Source organism: Olea europaea, chromosome 2 (assembly GCF_002742605.1).
Source record: "Olea europaea var. sylvestris chromosome 2, O_europaea_v1, whole genome shotgun sequence".
In the NCBI taxonomy this organism is placed as follows: Eukaryota; Viridiplantae; Streptophyta; class Magnoliopsida; order Lamiales; family Oleaceae; genus Olea; species Olea europaea.
The window spans coordinates 29,986,376-30,008,957 of NC_036238.1; the positions used below are offsets into that span (position 1 = coordinate 29,986,376).

The 22,582-nt window shown below is 34.4% G+C and overlaps 3 protein-coding genes and 1 long non-coding RNA gene across 6 annotated transcripts; all 4 read right to left on the bottom strand.

The window, feature by feature from the left end:
- Window positions 1-19: 19 nt before the first annotated feature.
- LOC111370342 lies at window positions 20-1,410 on the bottom strand. Its single transcript, XR_002698384.1, has 2 exons — window positions 1,171-1,410; window positions 20-439 (listed from the first exon to the last, which is right to left on the bottom strand). It is a non-coding gene; the product is annotated as an uncharacterized LOC111370342 (long non-coding RNA).
- Window positions 1,411-2,267: 857 nt separating this feature from the next.
- LOC111370352 lies at window positions 2,268-9,342 on the bottom strand. 3 transcript variants are annotated; one of them, XM_022992031.1, is made up of 14 exons: window positions 9,275-9,342; window positions 9,074-9,175; window positions 8,910-8,975; window positions 8,719-8,783; window positions 8,046-8,143; window positions 7,719-7,770; window positions 6,527-6,619; window positions 5,761-5,871; window positions 4,706-5,027; window positions 3,934-4,361; window positions 3,329-3,438; window positions 3,185-3,243; window positions 2,911-3,098; window positions 2,268-2,583 (listed from the first exon to the last, which is right to left on the bottom strand). In XM_022992031.1, the coding sequence occupies exons 1-14, from the start codon at window positions 9,324-9,326 to the stop codon at window positions 2,395-2,397; spliced, it is 1,935 nt and encodes a 644-aa protein (XP_022847799.1). In that variant the 5' UTR covers window positions 9,327-9,342; the 3' UTR covers window positions 2,268-2,394. The 3 variants fall into 3 exon arrangements, with proteins under 3 accessions (XP_022847799.1, XP_022847792.1, XP_022847805.1); XM_022992024.1 differs by having other exon boundaries at window positions 3,934-4,376; XM_022992037.1 differs by lacking the exon at window positions 6,527-6,619 and having other exon boundaries at window positions 3,934-4,376.
- Window positions 9,343-10,088: 746 nt separating this feature from the next.
- Window positions 10,089-11,032, bottom strand: LOC111376491 (probable F-box protein At5g04010). Its single transcript, XM_022999453.1, has one exon. The coding sequence runs from the start codon at window positions 10,996-10,998 to the stop codon at window positions 10,114-10,116; it is 885 nt and encodes a 294-aa protein (XP_022855221.1). The 5' UTR covers window positions 10,999-11,032; the 3' UTR covers window positions 10,089-10,113.
- Window positions 11,033-13,227: 2,195 nt separating this feature from the next.
- LOC111370369 (protein EARLY RESPONSIVE TO DEHYDRATION 15-like) lies at window positions 13,228-15,653 on the bottom strand. Its single transcript, XM_022992048.1, has 3 exons — window positions 15,516-15,653; window positions 14,300-14,667; window positions 13,228-13,593 (listed from the first exon to the last, which is right to left on the bottom strand). The coding sequence occupies exons 2-3, from the start codon at window positions 14,637-14,639 to the stop codon at window positions 13,436-13,438; spliced, it is 498 nt and encodes a 165-aa protein (XP_022847816.1). The 5' UTR covers window positions 14,640-14,667; window positions 15,516-15,653; the 3' UTR covers window positions 13,228-13,435.
- Between the last annotated feature and the right edge of the window lie 6,929 nt (window positions 15,654-22,582).

Here is a 22,582-nt window from a genome sequence, read left to right on the forward strand (position 1 = left end):
TTAAAATTGCATAATTGGGTGTATCCATAGAAATTATGAAAAACTTGATTGAGAACGCTTGTAATAGTTCACTACATACAACACAAACCGTTCTAGATCAAGACATCTTAACAAAAAATTTGCTTCTATGACCACCATCACAGGAATTTTAAGTACAATAAGTTGAATGAAATCTCCACGTTTCTCTCCTCGGTTATTTTTGCACACGTTCTCAACATACGGAACAAATCATCGATCGTTTCACTTCCGTTGGTAGTGCCACTTGATTCACCTTGCAATGGATACTCTTTGTAGAGCGGAGTGTTAGAAAACTTGAAAAGCCTACAATCGCGGGTGCAACAATGGAACAACATCCCTTTATTGTCTTGCCACCCTACAAGAATGACATATTCATCTGTGTATGACATATTCCTCTGTTCTTTTTGGCCATGGAACAATCCTAATCCAAAAAGAAAAAAAAAACCCACTTGTTCAGAAATTGAAAGCACGAACAAAACAAAGGAATAAATCTAACAAGCAGGTTGGTGTGAAACTCAACCAAAAACATGTGCAGTCCCGGACACTGATATTTCCTGTGAATTGGACTTTTATATAAACCCTACAATTTCCTTCAAATTGTGCATATATTTAAAAATTGTAGCTACATATTGTTCCAACCTAATTAACCACAAATTATATCTACATAAGTCCGAAATTGCAGCACCAAGACAAAAATTGCAGCGATGTATCTGGGCAAATTGTACATATACAAAATAGGTATTACATAAATCCTTCAATTTCTAGAATTTTAATTTGTGTCTATATATAAAAGGAAAAATTTTCTCAAATGCACCCTCGGGCTAACTAGCCCTCGTTTGATCCCCATTAAATTCAATTACATCACATTTTATTTTTCATTCTCCTATTTTTAACTACACAATCTTCCATGAAATAATATTATACGTAAATCGAAAAAATTTTCTTCTTTTTCAACCACTCATTTTTCTAAAAAATATTATTCCCCCCATTTTCATTTTCAGGTAATGGGGGTCAAACGAGAGCTAAATCCGACATATAGTGAACATATAAAGGTCCCATGGTTCTATATTTGAGAAGATCACAAATACTGCAGTCAGTAATAGAACAATGAAAATAACTCCTAAAATGGAGGTCAGATTTGAAAATCGTAACCTGAAGGAGCTCTTCGCCGCCGAAGATTTGAAAGTGTGATGCCGTCGTCTTCACCGCTCTCCTCGACTTGTTCGTTCAAGATTTTAACCGGCTATTTGACGGACCTCTTCGCCGCCGAAAACTAAATTAGGGTTGTAGAGAGAGAGATTCGAACCATTTTAGAGAGAGCGTCTGAAAGAGAGAGAGAGATTGTGAATATGGTGATTTTGGTTTGAAATGATTTTTACTATTGTTTTAGAGAGAGAGCGAGAGACTGAAAGAGAGAGATTGTGATTTGTTTTCAAATGATTTTTACCATGTGGAAGATATTTTGACCATATTGAACGTTTTTTTGAATTCAAATTATCAACACATCAACATTAGGTAAAACATTCTGGATAGCATTATGTACGTATAGAATTTTCCTTAGAATAAATATGTTGAATACATCGCAACAAACATAGTGCATGTTTGATTCTGATTTCACCCCAAAAATTAATTTTTTGACCGTTACTTTTCTAAGTTAACCGTCATTTTTAACTTCTTTTTTCATAGATGAAACCCACTTTTCTCTTTAACAGCCAACAAATTAATTCTCATAATCACAATAAGTAGAATTTGAACATGACCACAAAAAGATTTATATTTATATGCTCATTGCTGAATTTTAATGCAATGTATACTTGTATGGCTTGATTTCCAAATTAACAAGTTTCTCAATCAATTCAATAGATTTAGGCGATGTCATTTAATTACTTTACAATTTCATTTTCTTTTAAAAAAATCTCAATTATTTAATGCAATGAGTTCTTTAAATTTAGCTCGAACAATCAACCTCGAACCAACTTCTTAATTGCAGACAACCGGAGGTTTCCATTTTGGGCAGCCAAATATAAAATTATAAATGGAGCAGTTGAAGAACAAGCGTTTTAAAAGACCAAAATAGTGGTGTAAATTGAACAACGTTTTACTCTTGATAAAAAAATTCGTAAATGTAAAAAATACATTTTTGATTTTTAAATGTAAATTTTTTTTTTCACTATCCATCTTCCAATCAATTCTCGCCATATGATGTCTATCAAAGTTTTCTATCAAAATTTTCTATAATTGTAGCATGATTAATTTTAAGTAAGCACTTCATTCATATCATTTCATAACAACCCACCTATAAATATTTTAAACTGCCAAAACGAAAATGTTTCCAATTTTCACATTCCTGAAATGCATTCACATATTTCCAAGAAATTAAAGGGATTCTGCGAATTGAGGGGCCTCCAAATCAAGTTCTTGCCTCATAATACAGTTCATGAGCCACTCACTGCTAAATGTCCAAATCCCTTTCTTTACAGCCAATAGAGCTTCCTCCATGTCCTCTTCACTTGCTATAAAGATAGTTTTTGTTGCTTCATTCACTTTGTCCACTCTTCTAATAACCTGTTCCCCCCCCCCCCCCCCCAAAAAATAAATCAGATTGAGTCCAGTTGAGTTTCTCTAGATGTTACCAAAAGAAGCTGTTAGGACGTGGTATGCCACGCTCAACAAGACGACAATTTTTTTTTACTATTGTCTAGTCATATACCATCTATCTACCCCCACCAGAAAAATAAATCAGATTGAGTCCAGTTGAGTTTCTCTAGATGTTACCAAAAGAAGCTGTTAGGACGTGGTATGCCACGCTCAACAAGACGACAATTTTTTTTTACTATTGTCTAGTCATATACCATCTATCTACGTTATAGAAAAACCTTTGAGATGACTTACATTTCCTCCAGCAGACTTAACAATGGCCGACAGTGTAGCTACTGGGGGTTGCACGTGATTTGCAAGACATATATCAAGACCTTTAAGCAATGCTCGGGGACGTGTTTTAGCTCTAAGAACTGCACATTTGAGCTCTGTTCTGTACTTCGTCTCGTATTCTTCATCTTTTAAAGTGAAGGGCATTTCATCTGCAGAGTAAGAAGTGAAATTCCATTACACATTTAACGTTGTTAGACTATTTAAGTATATACGAAAAGCAGCAAATGTTACTCACCGACAAATCTGCCTTTCCGGAAACTTTCTTTTAACCAACTTGGAGAGACTATCCAAGCCCTGCATTGAAATATATCATGAAAATTAGAAAATAAAATCAATTACTTTTCATTTAGAAAGAATAGTGAAAAAGAGAAAAACTGACCCTGAACGGAGAGCGGTGCAGAAATTTAAAGTTTTTCTCAATTTTCCAGTGATAACATGAGTGCTTACACTTCCATCAGAAGTAACAAGTCCACCAAGGTCTTCGATTATCTACAACAGTAAAATAAATTTTCTATTAAGGAAATAAAAAAGAGAAACTACTGTAAGAATATTTTGTTGTAAAGTCATTTCAGGTTAAGATGATTGCCGGTGAAACTTCGAACCAGATGTGATATTTTTTTATTTTTCTCATTTTGATGTGAAAAAGAGCGAAACAAAAAATGGGCATCAAACTAATTAATAAGGACAAAAACAAATTCCGTGATTGTTCTCAATTATAATGAGCATGGAATTTACAGTGTTTCCCATATCTTCCAAATCGTGATATCTTAAAAACTGTACAAAACAAATCAGAAAATCATGGTATTTTCAAGGTCGTGGGCAGGATAAAGAAATCAAAACATCTGATTCATCCCAGCTCTATATCAATTAATTGCTATGACCTTGACATAAATAAAGAACCATGCTGACAGTAATGGATTTGGCAAAATGTGGAAATCTCCAGAAGATCAGTTTGAGATTGACAAATACAAAATTAGACAATACCTTTGTCAGATTTGACTTCTTGTTATCGTCAGCAATATTCATCAGTATAATTCTAAATGAAAGTACACTTGACGGAACCTCCAGTGCACCACAATCTTCAATAGTGACTTTACAAGCTTTACCATCTTTGTTTGGAAAAATGTCATTGGAGAATTTTCCCCCGGAAATTGCTGGGTAACTATTATTATTAAAACAACAATCATTTCTTCCATCCCTCCCTGGAACAGAATCATCAGAACCCAACTGACAGTCAATTACATGAGCACCCTTAACTTTTTTTGACTTCAGTGAGGTATATGAGGCTTCCCATAATCTTTTCTTGGTTCCCAGCTCCGAGCAAGAGCATTGCTCCAAACCAGCTTCACTTCCACTTTTAATTAGTCCAGAACCATTACCGGGACTATGGTGGCCCACTGTTGGCACAAGATCTGCATGTTTGCAACCTATAACAGATCATAAAATATAGAATATAACCAATTCAGAGCGAACAAATGTTTTAACAATTGCACTGCATAATCAGTATTTGCATCTACAATGAAATAAAAAGCCTTAGTGCCCGACTTTTAAATAACTACTGATGTTTTAGGTTAGAAATAAGTTAATTTACATAATCATCCCTTACACTGGTAGCAAAGTATTTTAACTAAGAGAACAAAGTAAAAGATCTCACTCCCTCACTTATGCTCAAAAAACTGTTTGTGCATTTCGATGTGATGAAACAAGAAGAAAATACAAGTGCATGTATATATTCTTATACACATATTTCACATACCGTCCATAGAAAACCTCTCAATGACCAATTTCCCAGTCTGAGAACATTCTCTCCTATTTGCTTCGTTGGGATAATTATGGCTTTCTTCAATACTTCTTAGCTTTTGGTTTTCAACAATTTTGGATGGGCAATATTCCCCAGGAGGCTTTATTGGGATTGACAGCCTTAGATACTTTGAATAGTTAGGTGAATTATCCTTGCTAAGATGAGTAACCATGAGAGTTGAACCGCCAGGAAAGCATAATGCTCTTCGAATATCTGCTTTAATAGGTAGTCTGCGAGCTTTACCTTTTGTGTCTACCTTACCAATTGCTACAAAACCCTGCAATTTTTTTTTCAACTTCACAAAAATGAAATGCAATAGTGCAAATTGCAAACAGCAACAATAACAACAAGGTAACCCTATTCCCAATAAAATTTGGGATAGCTATATGAATCCTTTTTCTCCACTCCATTTGGTGAATAAAATGCAATGGTGCTGGGACAATAATATGGGAAGCGTGACTACTAATTCATCAGACATAGAACTAACCCTAGTGCTAATGTGTGACCAGCCACTTAATAAATTTTATATAGATGCCAACAAAACTTAGCCCCTGTTTGGCATGGAATAATATTTTTTTGAAAAATGAGTGATTGAAAAAGAAGAAAAAGTTTTTGATTTACGTGTAATGTTATTTTATGGAAGATAGTGTGGTTAAAAATAGGAGAGAGAAAAATAAAATGTAAGGTAATGGAATTTAATGGGGGCCAAACAATGGGCTTATTGTTGATATCCCCACCCAACCCCCTTCCCCAACTCCAACGTGCCTGTGCAGTGTACTTATCTATCTATTACATTGAAGATGCCAGATTATACAACAAATTATAAAGGAAACAAATGATAAAACTAGTAAAAAAATCATACTCAATCTTAATTCTTTTATAAAATGACAAAGAATTACTCCAGAAAGGTATTGCTGATGGGGACATTTGTGCACATTAGGAAAACTAAATCTAGGGATTGGAACAACAGTTCTGGAACCAATTTCAAGCAAGCACCAGTTAATACATACCTGTTTTAGCCAAAATCCTTTGGACTCATCGTCTCCCCAACAGAAGACAGTGTGAATGCCTACACTCTGAAGTCTCTTTCTCAATTCAGTGTATAATAAATGGCCAATCCCCTGAAAGTTCCTCAAATTGTGTCAATGATACAACAGTTGAATAAGATTAGCATGTAAAAAGAATTTAAACGGAATATTTCAAGGATTTAAGTATTTAAGAATATATTTAAATAATACATGTAATCCTTCTTTAACAGTTTAAGTTTTTAAATCAAGTTGTCCAACATAGCATCAAAGTAAATAAAGGTCCTGAGTTCAAGTTTCACAACCACCCATTTATTAAAAAATTGTGCACGTGCAAAGCTTTAATGGTAAAAAATGAACCCAGACACACAAGGGAACATGTTGAAGACAGTAGATACATGTGGCTTCTAGAGGCTTAAGCATTTAGGTCAAGTAATTCAACATTTAGTACAAAGAAAATTTTGGATAATGGAAAGTTATCCTAGTGGAGATTTCAATTTTAAAGAGATTTCAATTTTAAAGGAATTTAAAAACAAAGCCCTAACATAGAAACAATCTCATATAATTCATCACTCAGTCTAAGGTATATTCTGAGATCTCGTCAATACGACAAAAGAAAGTTGAAGTTGCTACATTTCAACTGGCACTAAATCTACAATTGGAAACAATCAGGCAGGGTTGTATTATATGCCAGCAGATTCAAAAATACTTCTTGCCAAATTCTGTTAAAACAAGCAGAATATAGAACAACCTTGCGTTGATAGATTGAACTAACAGCAGCAAGAGGAATCTCTGCATACTGCGTGTCAGCCGGAATTATTTGATAAGTTAGTGCAGCAATAACCTATCAAAATCAAGGAATAAAAATATAAGCACATTGAACTAAACAGCGTTTCCACAATTTTACCTTTAAAATAGCTGACGGATTAAAATATAGACTGAAATTTAGAAACTTGAAGGAGTTGTTAGGAAGATTAATACTTGAATGTCATTGTAATTATAGAAAATCAAATATATACAAGCATTCATAATTCATATAAAGAATTCTGAATCCAATAGACACATTTTATTTAGTAAATGGTACAACTTCATTATTAAGATCGCAGCAGAATTTTTTTTTTTCAAGTGTTGGCATTTTTTGCATGTCACTGAATAGCTTGAACTATGCTTTATATTAGGTCAAATCCCAGGGGAGTATTCCCATAGGGATCATTCAAAAAGCACAAGGTCAGGATGTAGTCCTTCACTTAACAATTTACATCGAATATGGGATTATGAAATGGAAGACAGGAAAGTCAGGAAATTAGAATATTGTATCCTTTTTTTTTTTTTTTTTTTTTGGGGGGGGAAAATAAAAGGATTTGGAGTGTGTTTCAGCTTGATGACCAAGGAATAGTACGCAAACTATATTTCGTAACCAAAACACAATTGGGTCTTATTGAGGACTCTAGGAGGCACATCAAGCAATGTTTGGAAGAAATTATCGGGAAACATAAAAAACATAAAATAAAATGAAAAGGGAAGCAGGAAAAAAAATGAGAGAGATGGGGAAAACAAAGAAGTATGACACATCACTAATCAACTTATGGTGTATCTTACTATACAGAAGTCTTCAAGAATTGATAATGTAAAAGGGAAGAGATTGGGTGCATCTTAGAGACTCAGACACAGAATAAAAATAAAAGATATTGAGATTCCCTGCACTTAATTTTATGCATGTAGTTGCAAATGTAACTTGCACAATGTTTTCTCTTCCCCTCTCGAAATGTATCGTGTATGTGTTATATCAACATGCATAATCTCCCACTAGTTCTTTCGACACAAGCTACTGCTGTTTTAAATATTGACAAAAAATTGATGATAAACCTCGGGTGGAATGTTTTACTATTTAACCAAAGAACTTTAGGTGAGAAGCATTGATATTGTGGCTGAGGATAGCATACCTTTCCAAAAAAATCATCACCCTTCAGAGTCAAAGCTAATGTGCAATACTTCCTGTATCAATAAGCAACCAGATACTTGCTCAGGAGAGAGAAGCTGATTCAACTTGCTAATGATTATAACATCAATATTAATGAAAATAAATAAAATGTTAATTTAACATTTTGTAAATTTGTACAGTTCATATACAGTAGAATTGGGTCAAAAGCATTCCTGGGGCAGCAGTAGTGAGCAATAAGCAGCCTTGAAGTACATTGAATGATGACTATTGAGTTCACAATGCAATTTTAGCCAAGCAATCAGAAGATAGAGCACGGAAAGAATCTTACCCATTTGATATGCATCTTTCGAGGAACATCGATTGCTTGCCGGTATTAGCAGCATAATTCATCGCTGGTAGTTCTTTTGAGTATATTTGCAGCACTTCCTGCAAAAAATGTGCATCATACATAACAAGGGAAATAACTTTGAATTCACAACTTAAAAGTGTTCCACTAAGCACCACTGAACTAGAGAAGGGTATCATAGTTACATTATCATAAAAGACAAAATTAAACAGCTGAAATTCTTGCAAATAAAATATTGCTGAATAAAGAAACCAAGAAGTAAGAATGATATCCGAAACCTCATAAAATATCTCAACATATGCTCTTTTCATTCTATAAGAACAGAAATAGACACCAGAACGAATACATGTCATCTGCATAGATGAGCTAAGCCTCTCTCTAGGTGAATTTACGTGGAGAAAGACTCACATAAGGGTCCATTTGAATGCGATAAGCAGCAGAACCCCCTGTGTATCCTCAATAGACTAGAGTTTAGGTTATTTGAGCAACATTTTAAACATGTATTACAGAAAATTCAATATGACAAGCAAAAAATTTGTGATGAAAATGAGATACCGTGATAATGTCTTATTCACTAAAGCTACACATTAAAATGTATCATAAATCATACATATGCTCAAACACACATGGAATCGTCATGTTAATTAGAAAATACCTGAATGAGAGGCTTGGTCTGAACATCTGAATCTTTTGGATTAACCAGCACGAAATAACAATCACCTGAACAGTTTATATAATTCAAACACATCTTACAAATCATACAAGCCAATAGCATTTTACAATTTACAGAACTCAAAAAGGAAAAAAATTCAAAATATACAAAAATATAACAATTAAATGCCATACCACTTTGCTCTACCTCCTGACACCGGAAATCCATTTTTTTCTTTTTATTATTCGTGTCTTCCACCACTGCCACAAGCAATAACACAATCAATCTCAATCATTATAAAAATGGAACAGAAAAATTATAAATAATAAAATAAATTACTTAAGAACAAATTCATTACCTGAAATTTTGATTTTGGCATTTCTGGAGAGAGAAATTTGGAGACTATTTTCATTCAATTCGGATTTGAAATTTTTTGTTTCCACAATGACTTCACAATTCCCTGGATTATCGAAGGAAAATAGTAGCTAAAATTAAAATAAAAAAATTACATTTTTCTACAAAATTGTTTGGGGGGGAAAAAAAGTGCTATCTTTTTCACCGATTTGGATGGGAGTGGAAGCGGGAAGCTTAGAGGTTTTTCTCCGCGCCATTTCGAAATGTGGAGAGGAAATGAGGAAATGTCTCTAATTTATATGTGGGCTGTGGGCCGGGAACTGCCTCGGGTACAGGAAAAGCCCACCAAAGACCTAAAAACTAACTTAGCCCTTGTTTGAGCCACATTATATTCGTAAAAATGCATTTTTGAATAGTGTATTGATGGAAAATATTTTGTTAAAAAATAAAGAAAAATTTTAGATTTATGTGTAATATTATTTTCTTAAATAATATGTGATTGAAATGATAACAAATCAGTATTTAAAAATATATTTTTTTTTTAAAATGTGAATCAAACGTAGCCTTAATCATTGAAGTAGAAAATTTTCTAGTTAGTAATTCAACTTTTTTTTGTTTCAAAATAGCTTAGTCACTTAAACTGGCAGTTATTTTATTATTTTTTCTTTTTTAATAAATTTATTAACAATTAACTTATTTTTCATTTATAGCCCTTTATTAACGTTAAAATCAATCAAAATTTTAACAAATTTTAATAAAAATTAGTGAAATATATGATTGAAAAGTTATGAATTAAAAAATCTGTTGACATTGAATTTAGTAAAAATTATATTTTAATTTATGTCAAATGGAGATATAGTTTTATTAATTAATAAAAATTAATTAAATATGTGGATAAAAATTTACGAATTAATCATTAACTTTAATTACTAAACTTAAAACAATTTTTTAAGGTGAATCAAATTGAACTTAATATCTATATTTTTATTTGTATTTTTATTGATATAAAAAAGAAATTAGTTACACAATTGCTATATATTACTATTAGGGCAAAAGAAAATGCTGCAAATACCTAAGAACATCATCTACCCAAACATACCTCCAACTCACTACACTCAAAACCCCTACACTCATTTTCTCCACCACCACCTTGCCGCCACTTATTCTCAAGCCCAACCTCAAGTCCGCCACCAGCCCACTAGCGCCGCCGCTCAAGCAACACCCCGGAAGCGGCAGTTCCTTCGAAAACCACCCTTGCAACCCCAAAACAAAATTCCCCTTCCCTCTACATTCCATCATAGTGAACACACTCTCAAAACCCTTCATAACCACATTCCACGTAATTCTCAAATTATCCGTCGGGTCGAATGCCACCGATTTATCTCTCTTGACGTCGATATCGAACCGGAAAACGCCATTCTTGTCCACCTCGAGTTCGCAACCCGGCTTAATCGTTGTAGCAATGCACGAACTCTTGTTGTTAATATCAATAGCAAAGAATATATCTTGTAAAGAAAGATTGGGCTTGAGAGGCTTTCGGACCCTGCGTTTTTCGGACATGTACCCTAAGGTGTATAACTTGAGGTACGACACGGCCGCACTGGCGGCGGCATGGAGGGTGCAGAGAGAAGGATACTGGGCGGCGCAAATGGGTTGCCATAGGTGGTCCGAAGACATGGAAATGGACCATGATTTGCATACACAAGAGGCTATGGCTAGGGTTTTTGGGTCAAGATGATTTGCAACAAGAACAAGAACTTGCCACGGAGGAGACAAATTTGAACTTGATTTGAGAGACATTATTAGCAGTTTACTTCTGCATACGTTGTCTGAATTTTTCCAGTATTTATGATCAAAGGGAAGAAAATTGGTGACATTCATAGCATGTTTTGTGGGTTGTGAGCAAGTGATACGTGTTGTTTCTTGCATGGAATTTTTGTGCCACGTGTGAAATTTGTACACGTGGAAACTGTCATGAACTCCCACGTCTTGGTATAGGTATGAGTGAATGGGCTGTTGAAAATTGAAAACGTGGGGTTAAGCAAAACGGTCACAATATGTTACATTGTTGGTGCTCCAAACAATTTTTCATCAGTTTTACCAAATATACAATAATAGAGTAATAAAGATTTCGAGTTATTAAAAAAACAATATTATTGTATTTTAGTGAGATTGTTGATTATTAAAAATGATGTGGCAAGATTAGATCAATTTAAAGGAAAATTTTATTGAGTATTGTTGGAATCGAATCAAAGTTTAAAAAGTCATTGCATTAAGGCGACATTTGGGCTTGTTTGTTGCTCAATCTCTTAGCTCTGCCTTTAAAGGGGACCATTTGTCCCTATTTATAGGCTGAAAAATCACATAATTTGACGTTTAACGTCATTTTAATTACAGTACTGACCTGAAAATGCGTGCCACCATCAGAGTTACGGTTTCTTGATTGGTCATTGAGGTCGACCATGCAAATCATCACGATGCAAACGTTGCAGCTATGACATCAGGTAATGATGGTTCACGTCTGGATAATCATTACTTGTTTATAATTGGTTGGAAATTAGGTTATGTCATCACTACCATCTACTATGTTAGGAATAATTGGTGGTAATGTGAAGCGCTGTAGCAATGATTATAAATCATCATGTTTCCCGTGAATTACGGTGGTTATGTGTTTGATTTGATCTTATTTTTCATAGTGTTCGATCTTGAGGTTAGTATAGCAACAATATTCTAAAATGTTTATTAATAAAGCGTGAGGTCAAACCTCTAAGTTAAAATGATGACGATGTATAATTATTCAAATAAGAATATTACACTAGAGTATACACATAGAACAACAAGATTTAGTGCCAATAATGGCTTAATAACATCATTCATATCAAGTTCAATTCGTTTAGTACTACTATATTGTATCAGATACCTATATTTAGTGGGAGAAAGGGATAAAACTCTTGCTATGTATTATTTTTATATTGACAAGGATCCCTATTCATTCCTAGATTCTCAAATTGACTGTCCGTACCTAGCTACATGAACCAACAAAATTTAGTGCCTATAATGATTTTATAACATCATTCATATCAAATTTGAACCATTCTTATATGAATTTTCAGGAAAAACAAAAAACAAAAACAAAAATGTTGAATGATATCCAATACTACTAAAATTTCATGCAAACATTGTTTAGTTTAGTGTAAGATGACATTCGTGAATACGAATTTGGGGTGCCCCAACGAGTCAATTAAGAAAAATAACAGGCCTGGCATGGTAGAATTCAATAAATTTTATATTAATTTTTTGGTTAGATAAAAAAAAAAAAATTACTTAGAGTAGATAAAGATTCAAGGATAGCAAAATGTCTTATTCCACTCCCTACGTTATTCGCATAGACTCTTAAATACGGAATTGCTCTTCATTTAAAGTTGAAACAAGTAGAAGAGTGGATCTCTCAATTTCTAGTTCTTTTTTGTTTCGTTCAAATATTGTAAACAGTCCGTGCTACAAGAGGCAATTTGTTTTGTCACTGTTGCAATTCATTGAAGGTTAAGCATATTTTGTTGTCATCAACGTACTAAGGCCCCGTTTGGTACCAATTTTCTTCAAAATGTATTTTTCTCTCTTCTTTTCAACCACACATTTTTCACTAAAATAATATTACATGTAAATAAAAAAAATCCTTATTTTTCAACCACACATTTCCTATTAATTCACTATTTCAAAATATATTTTTACATAAAAATAGTTCCCAAACACCATCTAAAGATTTTAATTAATCAAGAATAAGTAATATTGACTCCCGACAGTCAACCACATTCTAAGGGGGTGCCCCAACCTGTCTCAACCAAATCCCAAACCTAGTCCCCTCGACTCACCTACACATCTTTTAACCATAAAACCGCATCTAAAATGCAAGAAAAGGCCAACACTGCGGGCAAAAAGTCACAGGCAAAATGTCACTCAAAACGCTACATTAATCACCAACCTTCGGTTTCAAAGGACACTTCACAAAACGATATGCAAACACCAAAACATGACATTTGCATTCGGCAGCGATTCTATTCTATCAAGAAATCATTTGTTATAGAAATATTCGCAATGACAAAGAATCAACTGTACTTGTATCAGAGACCTCGCCAGTGAATCATTGCACTTACCATCTAACCAGAACTAAAATGACTTCTTTTTCATTTCTTGTCTGAATACTTGTTCTACATATTTTTTACATTTTCTCATAAGTTTTCATACTCGAGCTAAAAACGGATAGTTAGACTATGAACAAGGCTAAGTAAAGGAGAGTTACAACCTTGCTCTATACAGAAAGTTACAAGAAACAGACACTGCTTTGCTGCAATCTAATAACAACAATTCAACGGGGCTGCTGGATAACACGGGGGCTGCATTTTGGGCTAATGTGCTTGGCTGGCTTCTCCCAGTGCTTTGCAGCTAGTTTCCTCGGAGACCTGGGACCCTTCTCTTTCGATAGGTTTAATTTCTTGATCAATGCCTCAGCATCCTTTCCTAAACCTGACATCCATGCCAAAATTACAGTGAACTACTACAAAATATCATTTAGGCATAAAAATTGCAATAAAATGACATCTCAAAACCGCTTCCAAAAGCTTTCAGACTTAAAAAATTTCAAATTTTGCTCGGTGAACCTTGCTCTCCAATAATCCAGAGAAAGCCGGTAAAGAAAGAGGTCTCGGGCGATAATCAAAAGGAGTAAAAGAGTTATCTAAGAACTGTTTCAAGCAAATCTGTATTCCCATCTTTTCTTTTGGGACAGATGACAAAATTCCTCCTTTTTTTCTTCTAAACTTTCACAAATTTTAAGGTAAATTTTCGTGTTACTACCACACCAGCTGTTGAGCATCAAACAACAACGAATCAGCAAGCACAAAGAGCATCTAGCCCCCATTTGGCAACAATTTTTCACCTTAAAAAATCAATTTTCTTATCGTTATTTCACCGTCATTTTTAACATCTTCACTCACGAGAGGACCCACTTTTCTATCAAAGGACAAAAAATAATTCTCATAATCAGTACCAAACAAGCCTTTAATATGTATAATCACTTTTTTCCACTTCATATATAGAAATTTAGCAAGTCAATATACTGAATGTTATTATCATTATGCTCCACGACCAATTAATTCATTGGCTTTAATTTGTAATTTAATCAAATTCACTAAATGAATAACCAAAAGGCATATATAGATATAGGAAGTACCATTTTCAGGCATTTCCTCGAAGGCAGAGTGAGCCGAGAAATTCCCCTGCCCATACTCGGAAGACTGGAGAAATTCCTCAAACTGAGCTTCCATATTGAGGATATCCTCATCAACACCGAGGTCAATGGTATCAGGCAACAAATCAGCAACATCATCACTCTCCTCGCCGAAGATATCATCTCCCTGGTGCTGGCTAATCCAGTAGTCACGGAACGAAGTTGAGGTTGTCACTAAATTCCACCACTCCGGTGAGAAGTCCTCCACGTGGCGCATTGATGCCGGAATGAACACAGGAGCATTCGGATTAAGTGCTGACCTTCTACCAGATACCAGAGCCATTCTTGTTTTCTAATCAAATCCAAACTAACTGATGGAGAAAACATTACCTTGCATTAGTATTCAACATTAAGACCCTACAAGAATACTGAATTGCAACAAAGACAAGGAAGATGTATAGTAGAAAAAGGTATACATATCCCTTGACCAAGCCAGCATTCAAATTCCAAAAGTTTCAAATATAATAACCATCAAAATCGTAAGCAAAATGATATTTGTACCTCAATTTTCCTTCATTATTTAGGTCAACCGAATTTCCAAATTCGTAAGACACAATTTAAAAATCATCAAAACAGAAAGAAAAATAATGTTTGGACCTCATTTTCCCTAATCAGGGTTGGGATTCGACTTCAAAGTTGTTAGATCATAATTTAAAAATGATAAAAATAGAAAGGAATTATTGCTTGAACCTCATTTCTCCTAAATACGTTTCTAAAATAAATTTTCCATTTGCAACTAAACACAACAAATAAAATTTTTTCATTACTTGTTCGACATCCTACCTTATAGATCTAAATTTTTCTACAAATCTAGAACCCAAAAAAAAAAAAAAGCGAGAAAAATAAGCACATAAAATCACAGATAAACATTTGAAAACTCTATTTAAATGAGATTCTGGTTTCGTTCTCAATAAAAGGCGTAGTTTTTTTTCACGAAGTTCTTGTTTTATTCCTACAACAAATTCAGGATCAAAAAATACCATGGATAACACAGATCTCAAGCAACAATTGTTAAGATCGGAAGTTAGTTTTCTTAAATCTCATTTTCTAAACAAATATCAAATTTAGCGAATAAAATCAGCGTAACGCTCAGATCAGCAAAACGAAGTTTAGCAAAATAAAAATCAAAAAATTGAAATTTATTAATCAAAGACTGAACCTGCTAGTAAAGAAAATCTCTGTGTTCGTGGAACCTCTGGGGAACGCGTTAGGAGCAATGAGTCACCTTGGCTAGGCATAAGCTTAATTTATAGGCCAGCGTACAGGCCTACAAGGTTCGGTGACCGAGCCTTAGGCGCGAAAGTTTACCCGAACCTGCCCACTGATTGACTCGCCTAAAAGCCCCAAATTAAGGGATTGTTTGGAATCTCACGCTCAACTTTTGTTTTAAATTCAAATATAAAGAACTTTTCTTAGTGTGCGAGCACTGTAGCAAACAAGCCTTAAAACTTCCCCATCCAAATCATTGTACATTGCGCTGTAACTGTAGTACAATATCCATAACTATGGACTGTAGCTGGTGGGCGGCCAGTAAGGATAAGAACAGGTGTTGGGTCATAAATGGTGGGCCATTGTAGGCCCCACCATTTAAATTCTTATTATCATTGTCTTTTATGGAAGGAGGAGATCAACGGCGGAAGAATCGGTTATGATGATCTTTACGGTGGTTAGTAGGACACGGAATTATGATGGCGTGTTTGTGGTGGGGCCAGTGGGACATGTAAATCCGCGTCAATCACATGTTAGGTTGGTCGGTAGACGACCATTATTAAAAAAATAAAAAGTTAAACCCTAACCTTAAGGGTCCTCTACGACCCCTACCCTGAAACATCGTGAGGGTGGTAAATCGCAGGTTATGCCTCCAAGAGTATAGGGTGGAAGGCCGCTTGTACACTTGCACTTACCCAAGAGTCAAATCCATATTTCAGGATTCGAACCCTTAATGCAACAGTCTCAAGTAAAGCTGAATTTCTCCACTCTCCCCTTTTACCACTTGGAGATGTGCCCTGGGGGCGGTAGACGACCATTATTAATCAAACGTGATATTAATTATTATGTCTAAAGTTGATTCAAATAATACGAATTAATTTTATTTTTCTATGTATATTGGAAAATTTTCGAATTTTCCTGTGTTTTAATATATAGCGACGTGCTTTTAGATAGAAATTGGACTTTGTCCATCACTTTTTATTTTCTTAAATAATGTCTATTATTTCAAAGAATAAAGCTACTCGCACAGGCTGAAAAACAGGGTTGAATATAGGCTTTTGAAATTGCCAACTTGGCGTCAATATTGGAGGGAAAGCCTGCAAATGTGGACCACACTGACAGCCCTACTGTCCTGTTGGATGATTTTTGTGAATAGTGACGCCGAAATAAGTATAATGATGGTGACAAAGCCGAGACAAGAGTTGGACTCTTTGTCCTTAAGTCGAATTTGCCCCGCAACGGTGCTTACGGATTTCGGCAATCGACTCCCAAGATACAACGGCTACACTTGTGTTTGTAGCACTCCAAAACACAAGTACAACGAACCAAATTTAAGCTTATGTACTCCAAGGATGAAATGAAAGAAAATCAAAATAAATGAAATGATTTTTGATTTTGGACAGAAGAGAGGATGAGAGACGTTTTGCATATCAAATTGTGTGGAATAGGACACCCAAAGGGTCTTATTTATAGACCATGAAAGGGTGTGGACGAAATGGTTGAGGCCAAACCATGCACCCTTTCCAAACAATGCACCTTTATGAAAAGGTGTCTATTCACTAATTTTCGTCCTTTTTCTTTATTTCTCATTCATCCGATATTGGTTTTCGAAATGCCAAATATACCCTTCAATACATGCCAAGAAATCAAAATTCTCTTTCGGGGGCGTTGCCCCCGACCACCCACGAGGGGCGCTGCCCCCTCAACCCCCGCGACCTGAACGAGCAGGTCGATCCCCGTTTGTGGGCTCCGAAGAGACGAAGTGGCAAATAATTTTGTTTAAACGGATTGAGTCGAGCTTTTGAGTATTTGACCGAAGTCGATACGAACTTTAATCGATTTTTCAATTCTCGATTTATTTAACCAATATCCAACATGTCCCCCCAAACGTGCAGGTGTTTTGGAGGGAAAAAGAAGCTGGTATTGACCTGAATGACCAGCAATCTTATTTCCACGCCTCTATTCAACTTGTAAAATATTGTTCCCACCATTTTCGTTTGGGAAGAAAATCATACGCCGGGTGTAACCAGAGGTTCTTCGACTCATTGCCAGAACCCAGTTAAAAGGTAAACTTTGATTTTCACTCGTTTTCACATTTTCGAGTTTTTCCCTGAATTATTGTGGTTCCACTGTTGAACATATTTGCTGGGTTTTAAGAACATATTTGGTGTTAAGTGCTCTAATTTATAGGCGTTTCGTTACAGTTCAATCATCTTCAAAAGATTTTTTTATTTCCAGTATTTACATTATTCTATAGAACAATTTTTTAGCAACAAGGGCTCTAAAAAGGTTGCCTAATCCAATACGATAGTTACAGTCATGTACATGGAATTTATATTTAAAATCGATTTCAAAAATTATTTTTATCTATTAATAACCAGCGATGTTCGAAAAGGAAAGGCTTATTTCTTCTGGAAATTTATAATTTTATTGCCAATTTCTTCTTCCCATTGCCTCTGTTTTGTCAACATGAGAAAGTTAAATTATCCTTTAGTTTTGATAGAGGTCCACTCGTTTTCTCGATGGGGCTAATATAATCAAAATAAAGAATGCGATAACTAGAGTTTAAAAGAAGAAATAAGACCAAGTGAACTATCCTACTGAAAATTAAAGCAAATCTTGTTTATTGAGTGTACATTTGTTATTAAATTACCAGAACTAAAAAGTAGGAAATTAGTCAATTTAATTTAAGAGATCAATTAATATTAACTACATTTATTTAAATTAAGAGTTTTCCATATACAATATATTTAGTAGGGTATAATGTTATGTCTAGTTTTCTATGAGTGCACGTTCTCCCTTCTACAATGATTATCGGCTGCAAATTTCATCCATCCACTCACAAAAAATGTTATGTCTAGTTTAGAAGGTATAACTATGTGTTCACTAATGAGTTTGAACGTTTTTTGTTTTATGAATGCATCACTAATTATTTCATATGGTAATCGATTGTAGGTCCAGGGTTGTCGTTCTACCATATGAACTCGTTTGATGAAACTGGCAGAGGAGTGTGATGAGGCAAGTTTCCCCTGCAATTGGGAGCCATCATATATAACTCCATTAATTCTACTATGATTTTTATCCCTTGTAATTGGAATTCATGTATATGCAAAATGGTAGTGTCCCTTTGTGTTGATTTAAGTTACAGGGTTGTTGCTACTGATATTGCCAATATGTGGTTGCTTTATTTTATTTTTTTCTTTGATATAAAAGTTTTTTAATGTTCATAGAAACCGCAGTACCAATGATCAATATTTTTGCCCAGTGAATGAAGGGAAACAAAATGGAAGTTCCAAGTTTAAATCAATGACATGTCCTTTTAGCAAATCTGTATTTCAAGTGATACTAGGAATTGCTGTATTGACCTTCTCTGGGCCTTTTATGACTAGCACTCAACATGCATCAAATGCCATTGTTGTCCATTTTAGCAATATAGGCATACTCTAAGCATACACTATGATTCCATTTCAGCAATATATCCAGCAATCTAGGCATACACTATAATTAGACTCTACAATGTCCAGTAGAAATCAAATGTGAAACTGAATAAATGTGTTTTGTTGGAGGCCTTATCAGTAACCCAAAGAAGAGGTATTTCTGCTTTCAAAACTGATAATTGCTAAGAACATGTTCGGTGGAGTGTATAATCTATTTTATCAAATATGACATAAATATGTGGGTTACAGATTCATTTAGAGATGGAATAATTTTGTTACAACTGCAAGTGCTCCCATAGGCTAATCAAAAGTGAACCTGGGAGTCTCAAAATCCAATAGCTAATGGAATACAACACATTCAACAGATAAATACTGGAATACAACACATGCAACACATTGAGACGTTTCCCGTTTTGCATTGACTTCTACAGGTTATTTTCCCACTCGGACGCTCACATTCACCCATATTTGGAGCTCTTCTTTGTCACTGATCCGAACTCTAGAATCGAACATGCGTAAGATTTCTTCCTCTGGGCCGTTCATCGCATTGTTAAGGAGAGTTGAGCTACGATTAGATTCGCCTCTTTTCTCTTCTTTAACGACCCACGATTCCTTCCAGGCATTGTACCAACACAGACCAATAGCCAATTTCAATTACTGCCAATCATGAACTGATAGTAAATCCACCAAATACAATGGATTTCAGTTGTTCCATTTCATAATCTTTTCAAATGGAAAAGAAAAGAACATAATGTGATAAGCAATTCAAATATTTAGATCCATGAAAGAAACAAAATATAAGCAGCAACATTAATTGCCATATTTTTTCTCCCATAGTTCAATTTTTCAGAAGTAATTCATTAATAAATTTAACTGATGTGACCACTAGAGGAACACATATTAGTTATCATCACTAAATTGGGGAGGGGGTGTTAATTGAAATGGTGGAAAATCAAGAAATTTGGAAACGTCTTTCATACACCACTAAATGAAAATTTACATGAGTCAGGGGATCAGTCATTTGTTTTACATGTATACCAGCAGAGGAAATGCTTCCTGAGTAACACATCATTCAATTGGTAGAGGTCCCAAAACTTCAGAAATTTCTTCTTCAATTTTTAGATTTTCCTTTTTTCTATAACAATCAACAAGCTCTTTAGCATCTGTCTTGAGACCCGTCCAGATGCAACTGGAGTGCGGTGGCGTGCAACTTCCATGCGGTGTCCGAATGTTTGACGACGACCAAATGCTGTGGGTCGTGCGAGTTTAGCAACAACGAGTGACGCGACCGAATACTGTGGGTGGAAAGCCTGGGATGATTTCAAAATTCCGATTTTTTCAATTGAGGGATACAGAGAACTTTTTAGTGTTGCCCCCTTCTTTTCACGACGACCGGGGACCGTTGGTCGTGCGACGACGATCGGCGAGATGTGTTGTAACTGGCTGTGTGTTGTTTTGGGAAGGTAGAGTTCGATTTGGGAAATTTCTTTCCTTCTGGAGAGAGATGTTCGTGTGCTGTTTTGAATTTTAAAAGGCATACCCCCCCCCCCCACCCACCTTAACTGCCACGTCGGCCTGTACGTTGGCCTGTTTTTGAGAAGCCTGGCTCAATAGCGTGATTGCCGGTACGAACAAGATTTTAAGCAAGATAACCTCTTCTTGGTATAACTATAACAATCACTTTGATTAATTGATATCAAAAGCCTTGACAAATCTACTATGCCTCTAAAATATTTATAAATATAAAATTAAAACAGAAAAATAAATAGTATTGTAGCCAACTGTTTATCTTATGGGAAATTTTCAAAAATGTCACAATATTAACAAGGTCCAAAAAGTTGTCATTTTCACTTTATGAGAGCAAAAATGTAACTTTTGCGTGAAATGTCCAAATTACCCTTAATGACACATTTTCATTAGCATTTAATGCTTGATTTGAAGGAGTTGATTATATTGATGTGATAATTTATTTTATATATAAAAAATATGGATAAATGTGTATTATATTGATTAATATGAATTTGTGTTAATAAAAAAAGGTAAAAGAAATAAAAAATGAAATATAAACAAATATTTCTTCTTCTTTCCTTACAAACCCTAATTTTTTTAATCTTCTTCATTTTCGTTGATCAAGAAGATTTTTTTTCTTGCATTCATAATCCATTTTGAGATGTTAGCTATTAGAAATTATTTATATATTACTTCTACAACTTACGGTTTTATAAATATTAAATACAATCTGGTCATATTTATTTGAAAATTTTAAAACTATTATTCATTGATTTCTTTATTTTTGAATCTTTCACAAATGTGATTATTACCATTAACATTTTGAGTACTTTCTTCCATTCAAACCAATTACCATTAACATTTTGAGTGCTTTCTTCCATTCAAACCAAATAATGTTTTCATTAAATGTCACTTCAATGATAAGGCAAACATGACCTTTTTCATTTAGCCCAATACTAATGATCATACTTGATGTGATGTGCTGAAGAATCTGTTTCCTACACTATCGTTTGCTTCTCGACATTTTCAACGGTTCAACTGTCGAACCCGACATTTATAAACTGTTGGGATATATAGTTTTACTGTCAAATTGAACATTTAAAAATGATGGAAAGCCTTGATTTGACATTTTGCTATTGTACGGATTTACGTATTATGCAGTGCCACTTTCATTCTATTAAATGTCAACATATTGATTGTGCAGAATTTTTATCGTTGCAGTCCCAACATTTTGGGTATAAGTAATCATTTGCGATTCATCTGTCGCATGGGGGAAAGTTTGTTTATGCAGATGGCGAATAGAAGTAAAGAGAGGACAAAACTACTTCCATTATGGTTTTGACAAGTAATACCGTAGTCGGACTTTTGTTAATGTTGAATGACAAACTTGATATTCTTGATCCCTGCACTCAAATTGAATTGAAGTTCAAAGTCTTTAACTTAAATATATCTTCTGCCAAAATACACGATGATGAAGACTTATTTTCATCATATCTCAAATTGAATTTGAAAGACAATTAGTGTGATGATTTTAAAGTCTAAATGTGCTTGTATCACCCACACTTAGTCTATCATTTATGAAAATTGTGTACATTAAATCATATGTACCATTTCATCTTGATTGAAGCATGGTACGCACAACATTTTAATGCAAACAAAGAAGTGCTCGTTATGTTTTGCAAGAAAATGATGTCCAGTGATATTACCGTGATTCATGAATGTTTTCGATTGAAACAAATCATAATATTCATTTTGGTCATGCTTATTTTCATTTGGATACCAATTTTAATTGATAAATCGAACAAGTTACGGAAGCAAGAAAATTATAAAACGCACCAAAAACCATTTTTATGTACACGACCTTGCTCAAGTACTAAACTTGATGTGACCATTGTTTTGTACTGTGGAGTAGCTCCATGACCCTATTTAAAAAACAATCTACTACTCATTACTATTTACTATTCCTTACTAAAAATATTTTTTGTACGAAACACAAACAATTTCCTCTATCAATATCACATAAATAGAACCAAAAAAACGCAAAATTATATACATAAATAGAAAAAAAGTT